The 21,072-nt window shown below is 36.1% G+C and overlaps 1 protein-coding gene across 1 annotated transcript in view; it reads left to right on the top strand.

Moving 5' to 3' along the window:
- prkcab (protein kinase C, alpha, b) overlaps positions 1 to 21,072 on the top strand; it is a 171,867-nt gene that overhangs the window by 96,819 nt on the left and 53,976 nt on the right. Inside the window, 2 exon segments of the mRNA XM_051106600.1 lie at positions 18,274 to 18,385; positions 19,855 to 19,983. Coding sequence (XP_050962557.1) covers positions 18,274 to 18,385; positions 19,855 to 19,983 — 241 coding nt within the window.

Raw genomic sequence — 21,072 nt, 5'->3', positions numbered from 1 at the left:
ACTCTTCTTCTTTGTATGGGCTACTTCATCTGTCTTACTTTTTAAAAACACCACTATTATTAGTTAGTTAGTTAGTTAGTTAGTTTACCTGGCTGATTGATGTTATCATCTTACTGAGGTTATAATCTTATCATGAATGCATCATGCCAAGACCAACTGGAAATGAAGTACAGTTTTAACAAAAAGGATGTTCATTATGCTTATGGCTACTGACAAGCCAGTTGTCTATACTACTGGTTAAATGGCAGCTCTACCTTAATTTTTAACCTGCTAGACTACAGCTGTTGCTTCCCACCTAATGCTAGTGTGACGTACACTGTAAAAAATAAAAAACACCATTTGTTGAGTCAGCTTAAAATAATTTGTTACCCTGCTGCCTTAAAATTTTAAGTTCAGTCAACTAAAATAAGTTTAGTCAACTTGAAATGTTAAGTTGTACTAAGTAACAACTTAGATATTTGTGTTTGCTAAACTTAACAGATGGGTAAGTAACCCAGCTGCCTTAAAATTTGAAGTTGATTCAACTCAAATATCTAAGTTGTCACTTAGTATAATTTAACATTTCAAGTTGAATAAACTTTTTTTTTGAGTTGACTGAACTTAAAATTTTAAGGCAGCCAGGTTACAAATTATTTTAAGTTGACTCAACAAATTGTTTTTTACAGTGTATCCTGATGTCCTCCCACGATTTTCTCTATTTTTTTTGGATTCTCTGTTAGTTTGGATTCTTGTTGCTGCCATCATATTTGGCTTGCTTAGTTCGAGTTTTAATTACGTTTAATTTTTAGTAATATCATCGATATGTTGAAATTAAAGGGTTAGTTCAGCCAAAAGTGAATATTAGCCCATTATTTACTCATCCCCAAGGCATCTTAGGTGTATATGACTTCCTTCTTTCAGACGAATGCAATCGGAGTTATATTAAAAATTGTTCTGGCACCTTCAAGCTTTATAATGCAGTGGGTGGCCATTTCTCTTTATCAGTACAAAACAAGTCCAATAAAGTGCATCCACCCAGAATAAAAAGTGGCAGATGATGGATGATGTCGACATTGCACATGCGCCGCTCAGAAGTGACAAACGAACAAAGCATTGGTCATAAATTAGAAGTACAAAGTGAGGATTTATAAAGAAAAATGTCTGAGAATTTTGATATTAGAGGAGACTGGTTTTCCTTTGCTAAAGCCTACAAACTTTGCTTCCTTTGCTCCTGTAAACAAATGTTGGTATTGATGAGACTCACAGGCGCATGAGCAGCGCCGACGTCCTATGTCATCCGCCTGAAGCTGCTTCCATGTACAACTGTTATCACAAGCTTAGATTAAAGTTATTACATTTATATGAAGATATTTTTCTAACAAAAATGCATCAATTCGCTACAGGAGGCCTTACAGGAGACACTTTTTATTATGGAGGATGCACTTTATTGGACTTGTTTTGGACTGATGAAGAGAAACGCCCACCAATTGCATTAAAAGCATGAAGGAGCCAGAACATTTTTTAACGTAACTCTGATTGGACCACCTAGGATGCCCGGAGAGGGAGTAAATAATAAGCTAATTTTCATTTTTGAGTGAACTAACTCTTTAACACAGTCAAATGAGAACAAAACTTGAACTGAATTGTGCTGGATGACAATGTTGCTTCTCTAGACCTACTTTTTAGCTGAAAGAAATCTGTTCATAATTCACAGGGTTTTTTTTTTTTACTGAATTAAACAAAACTAAATTAAATCAACATGGAACTGACTCCAGCTGAATAACTACATCACTGTCTTTGTAGAACTGCTTGTCACTGAAATTGTTGAACTACAGTTATTGAACTGAACTGAATCAAAACTGAACTGACTTAAACGGAACAATGAGACTACACTCTTAACAATAAAGGTGCTTCTCGATGCCATAGGAGAACCTTTTTTTCCTAAATGGTTCCATAAAGAACCTTTAACATCTGAAGAACCTTTCTGTTTCAAAAAAAGGTTCTTTGTTGTGAAAGATGGTTCTTCAGATTATGAAAAAAATTAAAAAGAGATGGTTCTTTAAAGAACCCTTGACTGAATGGTTCTTTGTGGAACCAAAAATGGTTCTTATATGGCATCACTGTGAAGAACCTTTTAAAACAGACACTTTTAAGAGTGATTTCTCTATTTAGAGCTGCTTTACAACAGAATTTTGATTTTCCTTATATTTGAAATAATCTGTATTATACAAAGCACTACATAAATAAAGTTTGTAAATACTATCATGATTGTACCTGCAGATCCTGCGACATATCATACATCTTTGAATAATGAAGCAGAGTTAACTTTTTGGATGTTTGCGTTCGAGATGGAAATACTATTGGTTGTCAGAAGAACGTGATTACTAAGTTTCTGGGAAATGATTACGATTATTGATTTTCTGGGAAAGCTGTATTGCCTAAGCAGAATGCTTAGACAGCTTAGATTTCCCAGAAATTCAATAATGTATCTGACATGTATTTTGAGACATAATTTGCATTGAAAAACACATCTCACACCTTTTACATTGTAAAAAGTTATTGAAATGTTAAAAATATGAAAAGATGGAAGAACTTATAATAAAATGTGTCAGTATTGAGTACTGATTTTCATCAGAAAATATTTGAGCACTTAGGAACATTCCTAAACATTTTTTTCTTAAGAACATCTTCATGGAACAATTTAGTGTTGGCTAGAAAAGATTTGTCTAGCTAGAGAGCATTTTAAGCACCGTAGGCATGACGTGAAGGCTCTGCCAAAAAGTAGTCAGCAATAGTATTTTGTTTTTTAAAATTATCTTTATGTTCACATTATAAGTCAAACCTGTGTTAAATGATGTGTGGATAATTCGGATGTGGTAACCCCCAATGGGAGCAACCAAAGGAGAGAAAGAGAAGACCTTTCTGTGTAGTTTTATGCTCATTGCTGTTATCTCATCTTTAGCTTAGCAACAAGCTAATGTCAGACACTTTTGAAATACCAATTGCCAAATACCAATTTAACATTTAAACTGTCTAGAGAGATTGCATTTGTGTTTCCTTCGAATGGAGCTGGAAGAGATTGAAGAGATCCTGTTAAATACAGTACCATGATTATCTTGGTTCACTGTGTGACATTTACAGCTGTGATAACAAGAAGTATTATTGTAGAATATCACAGTGTGTGTGTGTGTGCGTGTGTGCGTGTGTTTCCCATTCAATTTCCCATGATTCTTTTGATTCTTTTGATAGATCTTCAGCTGATCACCATAGCAACATATCCGTTGTCCATGCCATGTTTGTTCTGCACACTCAGTTATCATGCATCTTACACACCATTCGCTGCATTTACATTGATCCTCCCATACCCTGTTTCCTTTATATGTCCATTATATGTATGTGGCATCTTTTTCCTGCATGACTTTGTGCGTCTATTGGTTTAGCAATGAAATTATATGCAAATGTTAACCTCAGGGAGGCATGAGGATAACAGCTTAGATGATTGTGTCTGTGAGAGATAAACATCAGCCAGTGATCCTCAGAACAGAGCTCCAGGCTTCACATGTGCTCATCTCACACAGGAAACACAGCCATTACATTATCATCCCATCTGCTTTCTGCATTACACTAGCACACAAGGACATCATTAAAGTCTTACAAACTTATCTGTTCTATTTAAATGAGGAATCATGTTTGCATCCATCACAAGGACATCATTAAAGTCTTACAAACTTATCTGTTCTATAAAATAGAGTGCTTGTTTTTTGTTTTATTTGTGTTTTGTTTTATTTGTGCAGTACAGACGTACAGTAAATGATTGGTTGATATGCATGATAGAGAATTCATATAAATACAGGAATATGGAAACTGTTTCATTTTATTTTCATAAACTGTAATATTAACTGGGTTATAGCAATCAGGTTAATGTGTCTAACACATAAGCAGTATTAATAATGAACTAATTCTTGTTGGACATTAATGTGCATATTCATGTGATGAGGTTCATGCAACCTGTTAACAATGTAGCTGTTGATAATCAACTAATTGCTCAATTGAAATAAAAGGTAGTTAAATAAAAGCCTTAATCTAAACGTGTCCAATACAGTGTGCAGCTCTCTTCCAAAATCTTTTTTTTTTTTTTTGAAGGAATGGTCATGAGGATAATATGATTGTAGACAGAATTTCAAGTCGTTATTTCTAATATTGTCTGCAGCTTGAACGGGAATGTACTGTATATTTATATATTGTTGCTAAATTAAGTTGACTGGAGTTGAAATTATACTGTCCATTTAGACATTCAGACTGGTTAATAAACATGCAATATATTGTAGATTTAGACTGCTGTACAGTCAGGGTTAATATGCCTCACAAAGATCTCTAAAACAAGTTGAGAAGCATGAAAAGAAAGCTTTCCTGGCATATTTGTAGATGTAGATCAGTGGGGTGCCGTTCTGAGTTGCTCAACTTTACTAGACCACTGACAGGATTGCTGTCACAGTTTTTATTCTGTACAAACCATTCATGTCTTTGTAAAATGTGTAATTACAAGTTTTAGAATGAATTTTATGAAAGATTGTCTCACTTCACTGTTGCGACTGGTAGCAGTCAAAGCTAATTAGGCTGCTCTACATGTACTACTTCTGTCTGATATGCAGTTTTATTACAGCCAGTGTTATAGTAGTCAGCGTTTGAAATGGATCAAAAAAGTTCATCTAAGTTGTCCTAAGACAAGATTGGGTATGGTTTTGGTTTTAGGACAACTTTGATGAAAGGTTTTGATCCACTTTAAATGTTGACTACTATACATATATAAAGCTTAATAGCACTGTTTTTTTTTTTGTTTTTTTTAAATACCTGAAAGTACACTTGTACGCATTACATGCATTGTAATATGACATTATGATAATTTAGATAACTACTAATAACAATATAAAACGCACTAAGGATTAATGAGCTGCTGGGTTCATAAATGCTAATCACGTTGTCTGCGTTTGCTCAAATTGATTTGCTGAAATCAAAACAGGGAGTTTCAGGGACAGTGAGTGCCAGCCAATGAGATTGTTGTTTGCACATTAGTTCTACCGGAGAAACGAATTCCAGAGAAGCTCCATTATTTTGAGAGGAAGATAAAGCAGAGAATATCGTTTACATGTAGCATGTTAATACTGCATGGTATATAAGACTCTTGCTCTGTATCTTTTTGCATGTGTGTTGCATGTGTGAGACAAAGCGACGGCTAGTCGTGTGCCTTCACACTAAAGTTTACGGTTTATCAAATAAGGTACGCTGTGCAGCCATTCAGATGAACTGAAAAATAACATTATAATAATATTATAATAAATTATAGTAACGCCATATTTTATCGTCAGTAACGGTAACAGCAATGTTACTGTAAAAAATAATGGCGTTAGTTTATTTATAATGCCGTTATTTCAATCCCTGCTGAGTATACATGTGAATTATCGTAAGATATACAATCAGCATTTTCATAAATGACTGTGAATTCAGAGAGACAGTGAAACAAAACACGAGTATGGAATAATCCACATCACATTCACCTTGTGCCGCAGGCAGCAATACATTCTCAAATAATATCACACACCATTAGAGAAGCACATTTCAGCCTCATTAAATTCATGCCTCTTTAACCAGATAAAACAGACGCATCTAATATACGCACATTATTGTTTTTGTAACAGGATTCCCCAAAGGTTCCTAGATCAATTAGTGCTGTGTCTGACAAATAAAACTGCTAAGGATATCATAACAAGCTATAATTCAGTAGCTGCTTACTGTTAACTGTACATTAATATATCAAGCTGTGCTTGAAATGTACATCATGTGATACAGACTGAAAACCAGCTTCTTCCACTCATTTGCAGTTAATGAGTCAGCTAATTATTGACATGAAGTGATGATGTTGTCAATTCATGCAGTGAGTGATGTGTTTTCACATCTGTAATTACAGCAGTAGGGTGTTTATGGTACAGCACATGTTAATGCAGTTTTATGTGTTGCAACGTAAAAACAATTACACCAAGCAATTAGATTTTACAGTTAAATTTAGTGACCAATTATGATTTATTGTTTAATATTATAAAAATGTTCTGGTTCTGAATGCTTGTTGGTCAAAACAGCTTTCCATGCCATATTATAGTCCACAATAAAGTAACAGCTCTTAACCTGTTTTTTCTGATAGTATAATAACATGTTATGCCAGTTACTCCAGTAAAAAGATACATTTAATGAATCTGCTTTATAATATAATGGTTTAATGGAAATGTGTTGTTAATTATTATGTGGAAAAAATTTTTTTTAAATCGATAAGTCACTAGGGAATGTTCTGTATTGTGAATAATGTCACACCTCGTCACAACTGACAATGTGGCACTGCTGCTTATACTGCATTTCTTAACTGAATATGAATTATGATTATGATTGCATAAAAATTGTGCAGTTTTCCAGTCAAAACAAAAATGCATTACTTGACAAGCAACATACTGCAGACTAATAAAACAGATGACAGTTGTTTTTATTACACCAATGGCAAATGTTTTCCTTTTTTTCTTCCTGCTTTGAGTGAAACATTTTGTTAGATTTATGCCTAAAACTAGAATAAAAACTGAAACCTTATTGTACAGTATTATTGATGTATTTTAAAATAGTAACTTTAACACTCAGACCATTTATAGATGCATCAGAACATAATAAATGCTTGGTATCAATAATACAACACACACAAAATCAGGCTATAGTCAAGGCAGCCAAGCTGAAGCAAATGAGATGTCATTCAGTTCTAGCTAATGCTGGCTTCAGGTCTGAGGTAAATTTGGGATACTTCCATGCTGGTATTGACTGGTCACACATCATACTAGTTAAGATTTTCTTGTTTTGTTGATTGTTATTTTGGTGCTTTACTGGAAGTTGAAATCAGAAATTTTCAGTCTAATCCACATATATTTTTTTTTCCTTTAGTGTAAAAGAGTGTTGGCAGTCTATAAAGAAATGATCCTTTACTTAAGAGACTAAATCTTCCCCTGATGTAAGTGCCAACATTATTAAAAACATATCCGCCCAGTGCCAACAGTCTGTTTCTTCAGTCTGATTGAAGGACAACGTATGTTCTCCTCTGCGTCTCCTCATAGCAGCCAAACAGGATGAGGTAACTGATCTAGATTTGGTGATTGGGGAGGTTGTTTGTGTGTGAAAGGCAGAGGTTGCTTATAAGCATCCCACACAGAAAGTGTGACCACAAAACTCATAGAAATCTCTGGAGATTCCTGCAAAATTGGAAAGCCTGTCATTCATAGTAGTGTAAAAACAGCTTAAAAGCAATGTGATTTGCTGTGTCAATGTGATTTGTGGTCTGCTGGTTTTAGAGTAGTTTATAGACTTCAGTCAGCTGCTCAGACTTTATTTTCCTAGAGTCACTGTTGCAGCACAAATGCAGTAAAACGTTTAAAGTATATGGTGATGGCACAAACATACAGTATGTACACTAGGGTGTGTAAAATATTGACAAAAATTATATCTAGATATTTGATGGGATTTTGTTGATAACAAAAATTTGTATTTTGCTGAGTGTTTTTTTTTTTTTTGTGCTGGTATCTTGACTGGAACTTGAACTTTTTCACTAAGAGGTGTTATTTCCCACCTGTTGTTCAGTAACTGTTGTTCAATAATATCAGTATAAAAAAAAGTCTGCACTCTCAAGACTTGTTTTTGTCTGTTTTTTGCTAAGTGAGTGACATACCCGAAAATGTGAGCTTTTACATTGTTGAAACAACAATTGAGATGTTATCAGAGATGACATCAGAGTCATAGGCCATGCTCAGACTGTCAAACTGTTAGCAAAAATCGGGCCATCGGATGCAAAACTTACTTTTACATGTTGTTAGAACATAAATACACAACCACCCTATTATGATAAAAATCCACCCAGTGGATTTTTTTTTTAACTTTATTAGAAATATCCTCTTTTTCAAATCAAGCCATTCTCAGCTTCTTGTTGGTGTGACGTCACACTGACAGAGGCTGCTCCCACGATAGTTAATTGACTTGACCGTCTTACCTTAGACCCGCCCTGACTGAGCTGTGAACAATCCGACTCCGACCACCATTGTGTATACTCCGGTGCAGGGGAAGACAAAAATGTCTCTGATTGAGCAATTAAGGTGTTTTGTTGTTGGATGTAATAATGATCATAGCAGTCATCATTTACTCCTAACATCTGAGCCGCTAAAGACGCAGAGGATTAACGTTACTTTCATTTTAGAAGGAAATGCGCCCGGCGATCTACATGAATGCGTCTTATGTTTGCACGAATCATTCGTGATGCAGCTTTACTTACAGCAGAAGTGAGTATAAGGGTTTTTATGCATCTTTGCAAATTGCGTGAGGGGCGGGGTGAGCAGAGCTCATTAGCATTTAAAGGAACATGCAATAGAACAGCTCGCTCTGAACAGGGCTGATTTTGACAAGGTAAAAAGGGTGTTTTTTACACTACCACTGAGAAATTTTAACCAAAGTATGTTACAGACTTCTCATTAAGGCCATAAAGAATCATGTCAGCTTGTGGAAAATTGGCATCCAATGACCCCTTTAAGGAGTAACACAACATTGTAATGCATGTCTTTTAAAATTATCTTTCCCCAACCCTCCACTTAATGCAACACATCACGGTAACGTCAAAACTGGTGACGAAAGTCAGAAGCATTCATACTGTATTCGGATGAAGCCGTTGACTACAGCATGCAACATCACAACATATAACAAGTTTTTCTTGTGCAACCCATGCAGATAAGCTGGTCTGGACACACAAATCAGATTTGATCACTTCCAATTAATACTGCGGACAGTCTGCATGAAAAGATCTGATTTGAGAAAAAAATCTGATTTGCCTGCACTCTGAACAGAGCCATAATCACAGGTTCACAGTGTCTCACACTCAGATAGCTATAATGGGCCTCTTCTCATAATGAAACAGTTTTGAAATTGTCCTTCTGCTGGAGTTCCTTTTACAGTTTTGACTTTCCTCATCTGAGGTGTTTTGGAGGTGTTTGTTGATGGTGGTAGTGAGCTGTCTTTTGTCCTGTTCTGTGTCTTTGGCTTTCACACTGAGCTGTGGACACAAGCCATGGAAAAAATGGCAAGTGTGGAAGTGTGGAGCTGCGCTGCCCAGGAATAAAAGGTCATATGCACCATTGGCTACGTGCACACACACAGGCACCTGCAGAGAAAACACACACTCACACACACATACTGACCCGTCCTTCAATCCTCGGTTCATCCCAGGAGGAAGAGACAGAGGCAGAAGATGAGCTTTTATTTTCGTCCGTGACTGATTCACTCGACAGCGGTAAAGCTGATTATATCACAAATGGCATGAACAGAGACAGAACACACAGGATGACTGAATGCAGGGAAAATGAGGACAAACATGAGAGGAACAGACCGCCAAGACGAAAGAGGTGCAGGCCTCTAACAACCTCGAATATATGGAGTTCGAAAGTTCACAGTTGCTCCTGTATGATGAACTGCCCAATGACATTTTTAACTTGATTGGGTGGATGCATTAAAAACAACAACTGGCAATTGCTTTATTTTGAATGCAGTCTAAAGGCTTCTTTTAAAAATTCTTTATTAAATTCGTATTTCAATGTCCCTGTGAAGTGAGAAGCGCAGTTTCCTTGATGTGTTGACATATTTCTAATTGACATATATCGTTGGACATATTAACCACTTGCGCTGAGCAATAATCTCTCCTCTCCAGTTACTGCTTAACACAATCTCTTGGTAATTTGTAACTATTTTACAAGTGTGAGATTGGGTTGGTCCTTCACATGAGATTGCAGAAATTACATTAGCAAACAACTACAATCTAACAATCCTGTCAATTCCTGATTGATGAAATCAAGTCTTACATATTTTTCTCATTAAAGAATCAGTTATACAGTATATCACAATAATGAGGAAAACATGATTTCTGTTTCATGATTACTTATAGGGGAATGATTCAAGAATGCATTTGATTGGAAAATTCTCTGACCTTATGCAAAATCTAATATACTATAGATTTCAAATTCATCTGAAAATTAATTTTAACATTTAGAAATACATTATCCACCTTAGTTTTCCTTTAAAGGAACACGCCACTATTTTTGAAAATAGGCTCATTTTCCAGCTCCCCTAGAGTTGAGTTGAGTTGAGTTTTACCAGTTTCAAATTCATTCAGCCGATCTCCGGGTCTGGCGGTAGCACTTTTAGCATAGCTTAGCATAGAACACTGAATCTGACTAAAGAGTTTTGATATTTTTCCTATTTAAAACTAGTTACATTGTGTACTAAGACCGACAGAAAACGAAAAGCGATTTTCTAGGCCGATATGGCTAGGAGCTATACTCTCATTCCGGCATAATAATCAAGAAACTTTGCTGCCGTACCACGAGTGCAGCAGGTGCAATGATATTACGCAGTGCCTGAAAATAGGCTAACTTCCATCAACAAAACCAACGTGACCATCTGCTTGCACAGGCAGACATAATGTCATGAGAGTATCCACAAGTTTCCGGGGGTACAACTTCCGGTAAGGCGGCAGACGTAGTATACCAATGGTATTTTGCGTGTTAATTTGCAAAGAGGCTAAGTGTTTTTTAGACCATTGTTTACTTTGTAAAGATGCACACCTTTATGAGAGATGCCATTACGTTCTTATGGACAACATATGCTTTTCGAATTTGTGTTCCCACATCATTAGCAAGTTTGGATCGCTAAATCTTGAGTGACTGTCAACTAGTGAATTGACATTTGAACCGAGACATCAGAGCTAGGGTTAAAGGGCATGCCAGATGAAGCCTCGATTCGAGGCTTGTTAACGTAGAAATCCCTTTCGTAGAGGCCTCACTTTCTGTCCAGTCATGTGTGTGATTCACTTTGCATGTCCTGATGTTCGACCCCCAGATCTTACTTTGCGAGTACATTTTCATTGGGACCTATTTAATAATTACATTTTTAAATACCCAGTCATACAAGTAATATGAAGAATACAAATTATTTCAGGAAAATTAAATATATTCCATATGCAATTAATATATGTGTACATTATTCTTCTATTACATCATATTGATATTCGTACTGGCATTTAACTGGCATGGAACTATTCAATGGGTAAATTAATTCAGTCAGAAATTCAACAAACAAACACACACACAGGTTAGGCTTTTAGGCTTCTTGTTATTTCCCCATGGCGGATAATGAACAGGAAGTCTCGCCCATATTTACTTCTGCACTGAAGAATAAGGTTGATAGATGACGTTAAAGTCAGTAAATATAACTAATAAAATTTTGCTTTTATTTTATTTTATTTTGTCATTAACTCTATTCCACACCTTGATCTGCATACCTAGGCCCCATATGCGTGTGCTACCTTGTTAACTTAAAACTGTTTCCAGAGAATTTTTGAAGTGTGTATCCATGCATGCTAGGGCTAATATTGTAATATTCAGCAACCCCATTGTGCTACAGGTTTGGCACTTTTTCAACATTTTCAGTTGCACAAAGATGCAAAGAATGTGAGGCTGAAGCTGCCGCAGCAGATTCATACACTTTATTCTAAAAGGTAAAAATGTTTTTTGTCACACTTTAGTTTGGGGACCAATCCTCAGTAATAATTAACTATTAACCATGACTTTTGCCTCAATAAACTCCTAACTTGTTAATTATTAATAGTTAACAAAGGTAGTTGTTAAGTTTAGATATGAGGTAGGATGAAGGGATTTAAAATATGGTCATGCAGAATAAGGCATTTATATGTGCTTTATAAGTACTAACAAAACAGCCAATATGCTAGGAATATGCATGCTAATAAGCAAATAGTTATCGGTGAGAATTGAACCATAAACTAAAGTGTTACCGAAATTTTTAAGTAATATGCTAACACTTGCACAAGCAGTACATAACAAAGAGGTGCTATCATAGTAGTGTGTCCCAGTACTAGTTTACTGCCTTACCATCTGCTCAGAACTATGTCCTTTCCCATCACCAGCAAAGTAAATATGTTTAGTGCACAGTAGAAGTATGGAAATTGGGATGCAGCCATCGAGCGATGATACTGTGCCATAATTCTGTCGTAGCAGCTTTAGACTAGCCAGCAACTGGGAAAAAAATAGCCCAAATGCTATTTAAGATGCCAAGGTACTAATTAGAGCGCTTCAGTGACTCATTCTGTGCCAGTCACGGGGTTCTTGGGGTCTGTCCACTGTTTGTTTTCATAACACGCTCCTCCATTGGCCAGGAGGCCGGCGCGCAGACTGCATCTGCTTTGCTTTGCTTTGCTTTGCTTGCACTCTGGCCTTTTCAATTAGTACTTAGACAGGGTGACAAAAGCTGTCTGAAGGAAATAACACACTACACAACAGCTACTTATTTTCTGCTCTTTTCCACAGTACCTGTACTGAGAATTATTACGTTGAATTTCTGCTTTAGTTGTATATATTAACTGTAGTGTATATAAAGCCTAGTCTTGCATAGCCAGGCTTTTGACTGTTGACTTAAAGTCTTTTATCCTGGCCTGGATTTAGACAGGATGAAGTTAGCTGTGTCAGAAACCCATACTGTATATTACGTTTCTATTTTATTGTCTCCCTTAGGAGAAATTTGTCTTGGGCAATCTATCATGAAAGCAGTTCCAACATACAGCAATACACAATACAAAAAAAAAAAAAACTTCAATTCAAAACCACATATATCACCTCTACACAATCCTAAATAGTACACAGACATTACATCACATCACATTATCTTTACCCACACAACAAACCAGTCACTTATTATTTAATAATTTAATAGATAATGTAGTATAAAAAGGTAAGAAATAGATGGTTCTTTAAAGAACCTTAGACTAAATGGTTCTTTGTGGAACCAAAAATGGTTCTTCTATGGCATCACTGTGAAGAACCTTTTAAAGCACCTTTATTTTTAAGAGTGTGTGGAACAATAACATGACAGTTTATCCACCCCATAAGCCCTAAGCCTTTGCAAAAAAAATGCAAATGCTGACTTGCTTGTGTACAAACCTAATCCACTTGATGACTCCATTGCAGCTGAGAATCAAAATAAATACCTAAATGTTGTTACCTGCTCAACTTCCTCCTTATTAACTAAAATTGGACTATGATCACCTACCAACCTCGGATCAAAGATCATTTCTTTCGTTTTTTTGACATTCAACATCAAATTGTGTTCCTCACACCACCATACAACCCCTTCTGTCTCTAATTTATACATACCAACATCTGAATTCTTTGTCAGCAAACTGAGTATTGCTGTATTACCTGAAAATTTGATAATATAGTTATTAATATACTGATTGCAGCAATCATTAAATGTAAAAAAGAAGGGGGGGAACTTACACAGCCTTAAGGAACTCCCACATTTGAGACCAATATATCAGAGAAAGATTTTTCACTTGCTGTTGTCGTCCAATTAGAAATGCATAATACCATTTAATCATAAAAGGCTTCACCTTCATCTGTTTTAACTTATATAACACAATATCTGGAAGTAGAGTATTAAACGCTGAACTCAGATCCATAAACGGCACTCTAACATAACCTGCAGGATTTTCAATGTGTTTTAAAATAAAAGTGTGTCATAGTATTCAAAGCATCTTCTGTACTCCTATTTTCTTTGTAAGCAAATTGATAAGGATCTAATTTATGCAGTACATTCTCTCTCAATTCCTCTGTCACAATACATTCAAGTGATTTTGTTGCTATGGACATTAACACCACTGGTCTAAAGTCATTGTTTTCCAGTGCTGGATGTTTTTTGGAACAGGAATAACAACTGCTTTTTTTCATATTATAGGAATGTTTCTAGTGTCAGCTGATAATTGAAATGGAATCCAGGCTGGGGTTAGTTTATCAGCAAATGTTAGAAAAAAAGTAAAAGTGCTGAAATACCATCAGGCCCACTGGACTTTTTAGGATTCCTCCTTTTAAAAGATTTTAGCAACAACACTTGGGTCTACTACAATCCTGTCTTGTGTGGAATCACGTTACTGAACTAAGCAGATCTCTACATTTGCCAATACTACCACCCCCAACTACTTCAAATCGTTTATAAAAGTTATTAAATTCATTTGCTTTTTCAAATTCATTTAAAACCTGTATTCCTTTCTTATTTGAATTTAAATTAATCATTCCTTTCACAACGTCCCACAGCTTTTTAGAATTTGAGGTTGAAATAGCTTCTCTCGCCTCCTTCAGTTTTCTTCTCAATTTCCTTTGAATTTCTCTAGACTCCTGTATATTATTATTTTTAAAAGCTTGATTTCTCCTCCTAATATATTGCTTAATCTCAGGGGTAATATATTTCTTATTATTTGGGTAGATCTTAATGGTCTTTTTTGGAACCACAGTATCATCACAAAAATAAATATACCCTGTAATCACTTCCACAATACTGTCAATTTTGTCATCTTGATAAGAACAGTAGATGTGTGGCAGGACACTATGTAAGAGGAGTTGAGTGGTCGTTTTCTGGCAAACGACCACTCAACTCCTCTTTCGTAGTGTCCCGCCACACATTTACTGTTCTTAACACCAGTTTACTCTTCCTCAAAGCAGACCTATAAATAGGAATTAACTGGATAGCCTAATCTTAGCTACATATGCTTCCTTGATGTTGCCATAACATTTATCTAGTATTTTATCTTTCCGTGTATTATTACAAAAATACTGCTGAAACCCTGGGAGAGCATAGTCCATCTTACAATGGTTGAAATCTCCTAATACGAATATCGCTGCATCAGGTTTGTTCTGTAATTGCTGATAGACAGTCAGCTATCCTTGAAGCAGCTTTTGATCCCGTGCCATTGCAACAACTCCTCTGGAACACCATCCAACAGGCCCGGCTCCATTACCGCTGATTTTCGTAGAGATTTTAACCATTCCCTGCTGCAAATCCGCAACACTTGATCATGTCCTCTTGTTGTGGCGATGTCCACAATATCGAGTTGCATACAAACATTCGATGTAATCAGCGCAAGCAACAGCAATACTCTGACAATCTTCTTCACCCCCATTGTTGTTTTCGTCACACTTCAGACACTCATAGACAAATCTAAATGCAAAACTTAATCAACAAAAACAGAAAACATGAAACATAAGACTTGCTGCTCTCTCATGCCCGAGTCGCAGCCACCGGAAGTAGTATAGTGGGTACTATATTTGATTTAAGTAGGAAAAAGTATGTTCTTTATATATGTAGATGTAATAAGAGTAGAATGCAAGTAGGAAAATTTTCACACCTCAACTGTTCGATTGACCACACAGTAAACAATGTATCCAACAAACTGACACAAACCAGCTCAGTAGTGATCCTTGAATTACAAAAGGAACAGTCAAATCTGACATTCAGTGTTCTTCTTTTATCTTTTGTGCGATACTGAGGGACAGATCATTCTGATAGAAATTCATAAATACCAGATATAATAGATGTGCAGCAAAGTGCATGGCAGCTATTTTGAATAATAGTGCAGCATTCTGTATAACAATGGGTAGTAATTCTCCTTCACAGACTGAACTCTGAAAACAGAGCCGAATATTGCTGGGCTCAAGGATATCCAGTTTATCCAAAGGCTAATTAATACCTCAAAGAAAACTTTCTTAAATATTCTGTGTCATAAACTTTGTGAACTTTGTGCTTCTTCGTCAGAAATGCTCATTAGCAACCTGGGAACTTGTAAACACTTGTAAACTTTGTTTCCCAGTGGACTGATGCCTGAATCAGAATGGAGCCCACCAGTCTCACTTTTTTCATTTTTTGTGCTCAAAAGCCTTCATTCTGTTTGTGATTGATTCATGAATATACCTTCTGAGTGTACCCACCATGGCTAATTTGTGAAGCTTAACTCTTTCCCCGCCACTGACAGAATGTTCCGGCTTTCCATTATTTTACTGTTATACAGTAGGGGGCACTATTACACTTCTTATAAAAGATTACAGAATCTCAAGATCAAAACACAGGCAAAGAAGAGGCATTGCTTGGTCTGCATTGCTGGGAACAGACGGAGCCGGCAAGGAAAACAGTAATTATGGAAATACAACTTGTGAAATATATCAAGCTTTATAAGCACTCCACACAGGCTACTGTACGGACAGTCCGACCCAGTATGGCTCAGTTTTTCTACTGTAGGCCATACTACATTAACACAATGTTTTTCCAGTCACCTATATTTCTTTCCAGTCACTTTGTTCTTTCTTTCTTATGTTCAGATATTCATGAAAGTTTTGTGAAAATGACAAAAAATGAATTAACTGTAGCATTTTACGCTGGGTTGTCTTGCTTTTTTTTTTTTTTTTTTTTTTTTTTTTTTTTTTTTGTCTTCTTTTCCATTACAGATATCTAAACATTCTTAGATCTAGATATATATTTACTTGAGAAGCAAAATGACTTGCGATAAATCTTGTTTTTGCTTAAAAAAGAAAAAATAAATTAATACAAATCTGCCAATGGGGCAAGAAAAATAAAGGGAAAACAAGCTTTTTTTCTTGCCCCACTGTCAGATTTTTTTAAGCAAAAACTAACACAAGTTTGATCATTTTTTTCAGAAAATAGGGCTTAATATCTTAAGTCAGTTCACTTTTCTTGTTTCAAGAATGTTTAGATATTAGTAATGGAAAAAAAGACAAAAATGCTAAGCAAGAAAAAAGTTTTTTTAGCTAACATTTATTTGCTGAATTGGCTGTGAAATGATCTAGTTCCTGTTTTAAAAATAGAAACTCTTTCTAACAGTCATACTTGACTCAGCATTGCCTTGCAGTTCTGATGTGCAGCTAAACCAGAGTCTGACAGCTCTTTATTAATGTCAGATTAGTGGTTCAGTTATGGGAAAACTCGAGACCCCTCAACTACATTCACATTCTCATTAATTCTAGACCACTCAGAGACAGATTAATTGGTCGTCCTATTTGCATGGCCCAGTGAAATAACCCAGCAGACTTATGATTAACTTCGTGCTTCTGGACAGAAACCGCAGCAAAGCGTTTGACCTGCTGTTTCGGTCAGCCTCTGTTAGGTAACTGCTTTTGTTTTTCTGGTTTGCAGTTGACGGTCACCTTGGAATTCTCCTCCCAATTTCAATGAGGCATATGTATGATTTTGATTATAAATGTTGTTTGCTAAGTCAAGTATCACTATTACTATTGCTCATACTTACAATTTTAAACTTGCACATGATAAAATGAGTGGAAAAAGCAACCACCCACAACACCCTAGCAGTGTGCAGCAAGTTTAGTACCAGCAAGCAGCAGTCACACTTTATGTAGGAAATCGATTAGTTTCTTCCTCAGAAATGCTTTTTGTAGCAGTCTGGGAACTTATCAACAGGTTTCTTGTATACTGATAAGCCTGTTCACCTTGACTCCTGGAAGTTGCATAAAGCAGCCAATCGGACTGCATTTGGCAGTTTTGCCCAGGTCTTGCCATAAAGTGCTGCAGTGGTGATACAGTTTTGTAGGTCAGCCAGGAAGTTCTGTGACCAACAGAAGTTCATGAATATTGTCACTACCATTAACCTTTTAACAACTCTTTTGGTCTTTATTTAAGAAAAAAAAAGCTGTCCCTTAAAGTTTGAGTTAGCTAACCATTTACTGCAATAGATTTACATTTTACAACGAGGTAATTCTGGAAAATTTTGTAAAATTTCTCTGTAAAATGTTTAATGAAAATTTCCATAAAAGTGTTTCGTGCTTTATTTAAATTAGGATATTTTATGGATTTTGTTTGGCAGACGTTGCGGGTAGTAATTTGACCCTTTGTTTAACCATGTATTGTTTGCAAGCGTGTGATTATAAACTGTGAAAGCGGACCATTGAGTAGATGAGTTTTGAGGTTTGGTGTGATGATGCTTAATATCCCAAACAACTTCTGTAGTAAAATTTGTTAGCAAACACTATTTTCAAGTAAAAACTTAAAAAAAACAAAACAAAACAAGAGCGGGATATTACAGATATTTTATTTGATATTTAAGATTTTTATAGAATGAAACGTGGCAATATCTTAAGTTTGTCTTGACCACAGACAGTATTTCAGGCATTTAACCAAAAACCTATTCAAAAAGCCTACTGACTTCAGGATGATGGACCTGGAAGTGCTTTTGGGTTTTGGCCTACAAGCATCATCGTCATCATCCCTGCAGGACTCTATTGTAGCACATAGTTTGCGTCAGTCGCTCCATGAACTGTTTTATTAGTCCAGCTGTAAATGATTCCTCTCTTTTTCACTTTTCTGCAGGATCCCAGGAGCAAGCATAAGTTCAAGATCCACAGCTACGGCAGTCCCACCTTCTGCGACCACTGCGGATCGCTGCTGTACGGCCTCATACACCAGGGGATGAAATGCGACAGTGAGTGAGAACCTCTCATCATGCCCAGGGTGGAAGCTGCCCTTTTTGCACTCACGCAAGACCATCTTCTCTTAACTAAATCTTGATGAAACCTATAACAAAATAAAAAAGAACTGGCCTCAGATCAGTGTGAAAGGGCAGCTCCTGCCCCAGGCCTACAAAATTCATCTGTTTCTGGTTTTCCACAATGAGGTTAAATATGGTTACATTTGTATTTTGCATTGGTGCCTCCTTCTTCTGAACCAGAACATTCCTGTTCCTCTCGAGCGCTCTGGCTCTAATGGGAATGTTATCACAGATTTTAACGAGAACAGATTGAAGTAATTTATGTGGGAATAGCAGCATGTTTGTAATTACATTTATGCAATCTGCTCATCCACACCTCTCTGAGACGACACACCACAGCGATTTTCTGTTGCCACATATCAACTTGAGCCTCAGCATGGTAAACACACGCTTTCTCTGCTGTCGGCCTGGTACTGCTGTCCAATAGCAAAACCCATATTGATATACCTTTCCAAGAGAAGCTGCTTGTAAAAAAACACTCCAACAAAAAAGGTTTGCTGTTTGTGCACAAATGTGTTTTTTGTCAACATGAAATTAATTGTTGGGGACCCGCCGAGCTGAGTGGGACCTTTTAATTGAAACAAGGGAATGAGTAGAGTCCTGCACGGGCCCAGCCCTGGCCCGAGCCCTGGCCCGAGCCCTGCCCTTGTCAACAACTTATCAGAACAGAGCTGCTGTTGCAGCCATTAAAATAATTCAGTTTTGGTTTTTAATGGCAAAATGCCTAGATTTTGTTTCATTTCCTTATTAAGTAAATTTAGAAATATGTTTGGAACATTTTATGTTTGTTCAGTTCAAGCTTTTGTTTTTTAAAGTAATGACCAAGCGACCAGCGGCAATGAGTTGAGCATATGTCGGCTTGCCTAAAATAAAATCTATAGAAATAAAAAAAATCTAAATCTTGAGAAAATTGCCTTTAAAGTTGTTCAGATTAAGTTCTTAGCAATGCATATTACTAATCAAAAATAAGTTTTTATATTTTTACGGTAGGAAATTTACAAAATATCTTCATTGAATATGATCTTTACTTAATATCCTAATGATTTTTGGCATAAAAGAGAAATTAATCATTTTGATTGATACAGTGTATTGTTAGCTATTGCTACAAATATACCCATGCTGCTTAACTGGTTTTGTGGTCCAGGGTCACAAATGTAGGTAGACTCATGTATTTTCAATAATCCTGGGTAGAAAAATTAGCAAGCAGAAGTAGGGAGCCATTATGTCTGACTGTTGTAGATATAGTCAACTTATTACAATTTAATCAATTTCCAGTATATAAAATCAAGCCCTAAATACACTGACTGTCCTATTCTGTTGAATAGACTGTGGAAGTATTTCATGTTGACTTTAATATGTGTAATCCTGTAGCATTTACAGATGTTGCTCTCTCTTGTTCTCAGCCTGTGACATGAACGTTCATAAGCAGTGTGTGATGAACGTGCCAAGTCTGTGCGGGACCGACCACACCGAACGCAGAGGAAGACTGTTCCTCAAGATCGAGGTCAGCGGAGACAGACTCCATGTCACAGGTCAGCATCCCACACACACTGGGAATATCCCAGAATAGCACAGACAGGGTAATCACAAAAGGTCTTGTATCACCCTGAAAGATTGTATTTAGTTATATTACATGGCTGCTTACCAAAAAATAAAGCTAAATTTGCACACAAAAAGCCACCTCTCAGAAATCACATTAGTATTGAATTGAGTTTTCTTTTTTGTCTTATCACACTTGACTGGACAAATACAGACAAAATTATGCCAAAATCCCTGTCTTGGCACATAGTCAGTCATGTCTTAAATAAACGTAAGCATTTGGAAAATTGGATATCTGTCAATATAGTGGATCAGTGCGTTAGGTCTTAAAATGATAGCAGCATAATATGCCTGCTGTAAAGAAATAACAGTAGAAAAAGACGCAAACACTCTGCTGTTAATGGTACAACTAATGGTAAGGTTACATTTTATGTTGATAGTTCACTTTAGGTACAGTTAAGGTCAAAAGTTTACATACACCTTGCAGAATTTGCAAAATTAATTATTTTACCAAAATAAGAGGGATCATACAAAATGCATGTTATTTTTTATTTAATACTGACCTTAATAAGACATTTCACATAAAAGATGTTTATGTATAGTCCATAAGAGAAAATAATAGTTGAATTTATAAAAATGACCCTGTTCAAAAGTTTACATACACTTGTTTCTTAATACTGTATTGTTACCTGAATGATCCACAGCTGTTTTTTTGTTTTTGTTTTTTAATAAGTGCTAGTTGTTCATGAATCCCTTGTTTGTCTTGAACAGTTAAACTGCCCACTGTTCTTCAGAAAAATCCTTCAGGTCTCACAAATTGTTTGGTTTTTCAGCATTTTTGGTTATTTGAACCCTTTCCAACATTGACTGTATGATTTTGCGATCCACCTTGCATTAAGATCCACAATGCATTAAGAGCCAGGGGTGTAAACTTTTGAACAGAAAGATGTGAACGTATTTATTATTTTGCCTAAATATAATATATATTTTTTTCATTTAGTACTGCCCTTCAGAAGCTACAGAAGATAATTACATGTTTCCAAGAAGACAAAATAAGTTAAATTTACCCCGATATTCAAATT

This window comes from Labeo rohita, chromosome 3 (genome assembly GCF_022985175.1).
Source record: "Labeo rohita strain BAU-BD-2019 chromosome 3, IGBB_LRoh.1.0, whole genome shotgun sequence".
Lineage (NCBI taxonomy): Eukaryota > Metazoa > Chordata > Actinopteri > Cypriniformes > Cyprinidae > Labeo > Labeo rohita.
This window is presented reverse-complemented; position numbering and strand designations above follow the sequence as displayed.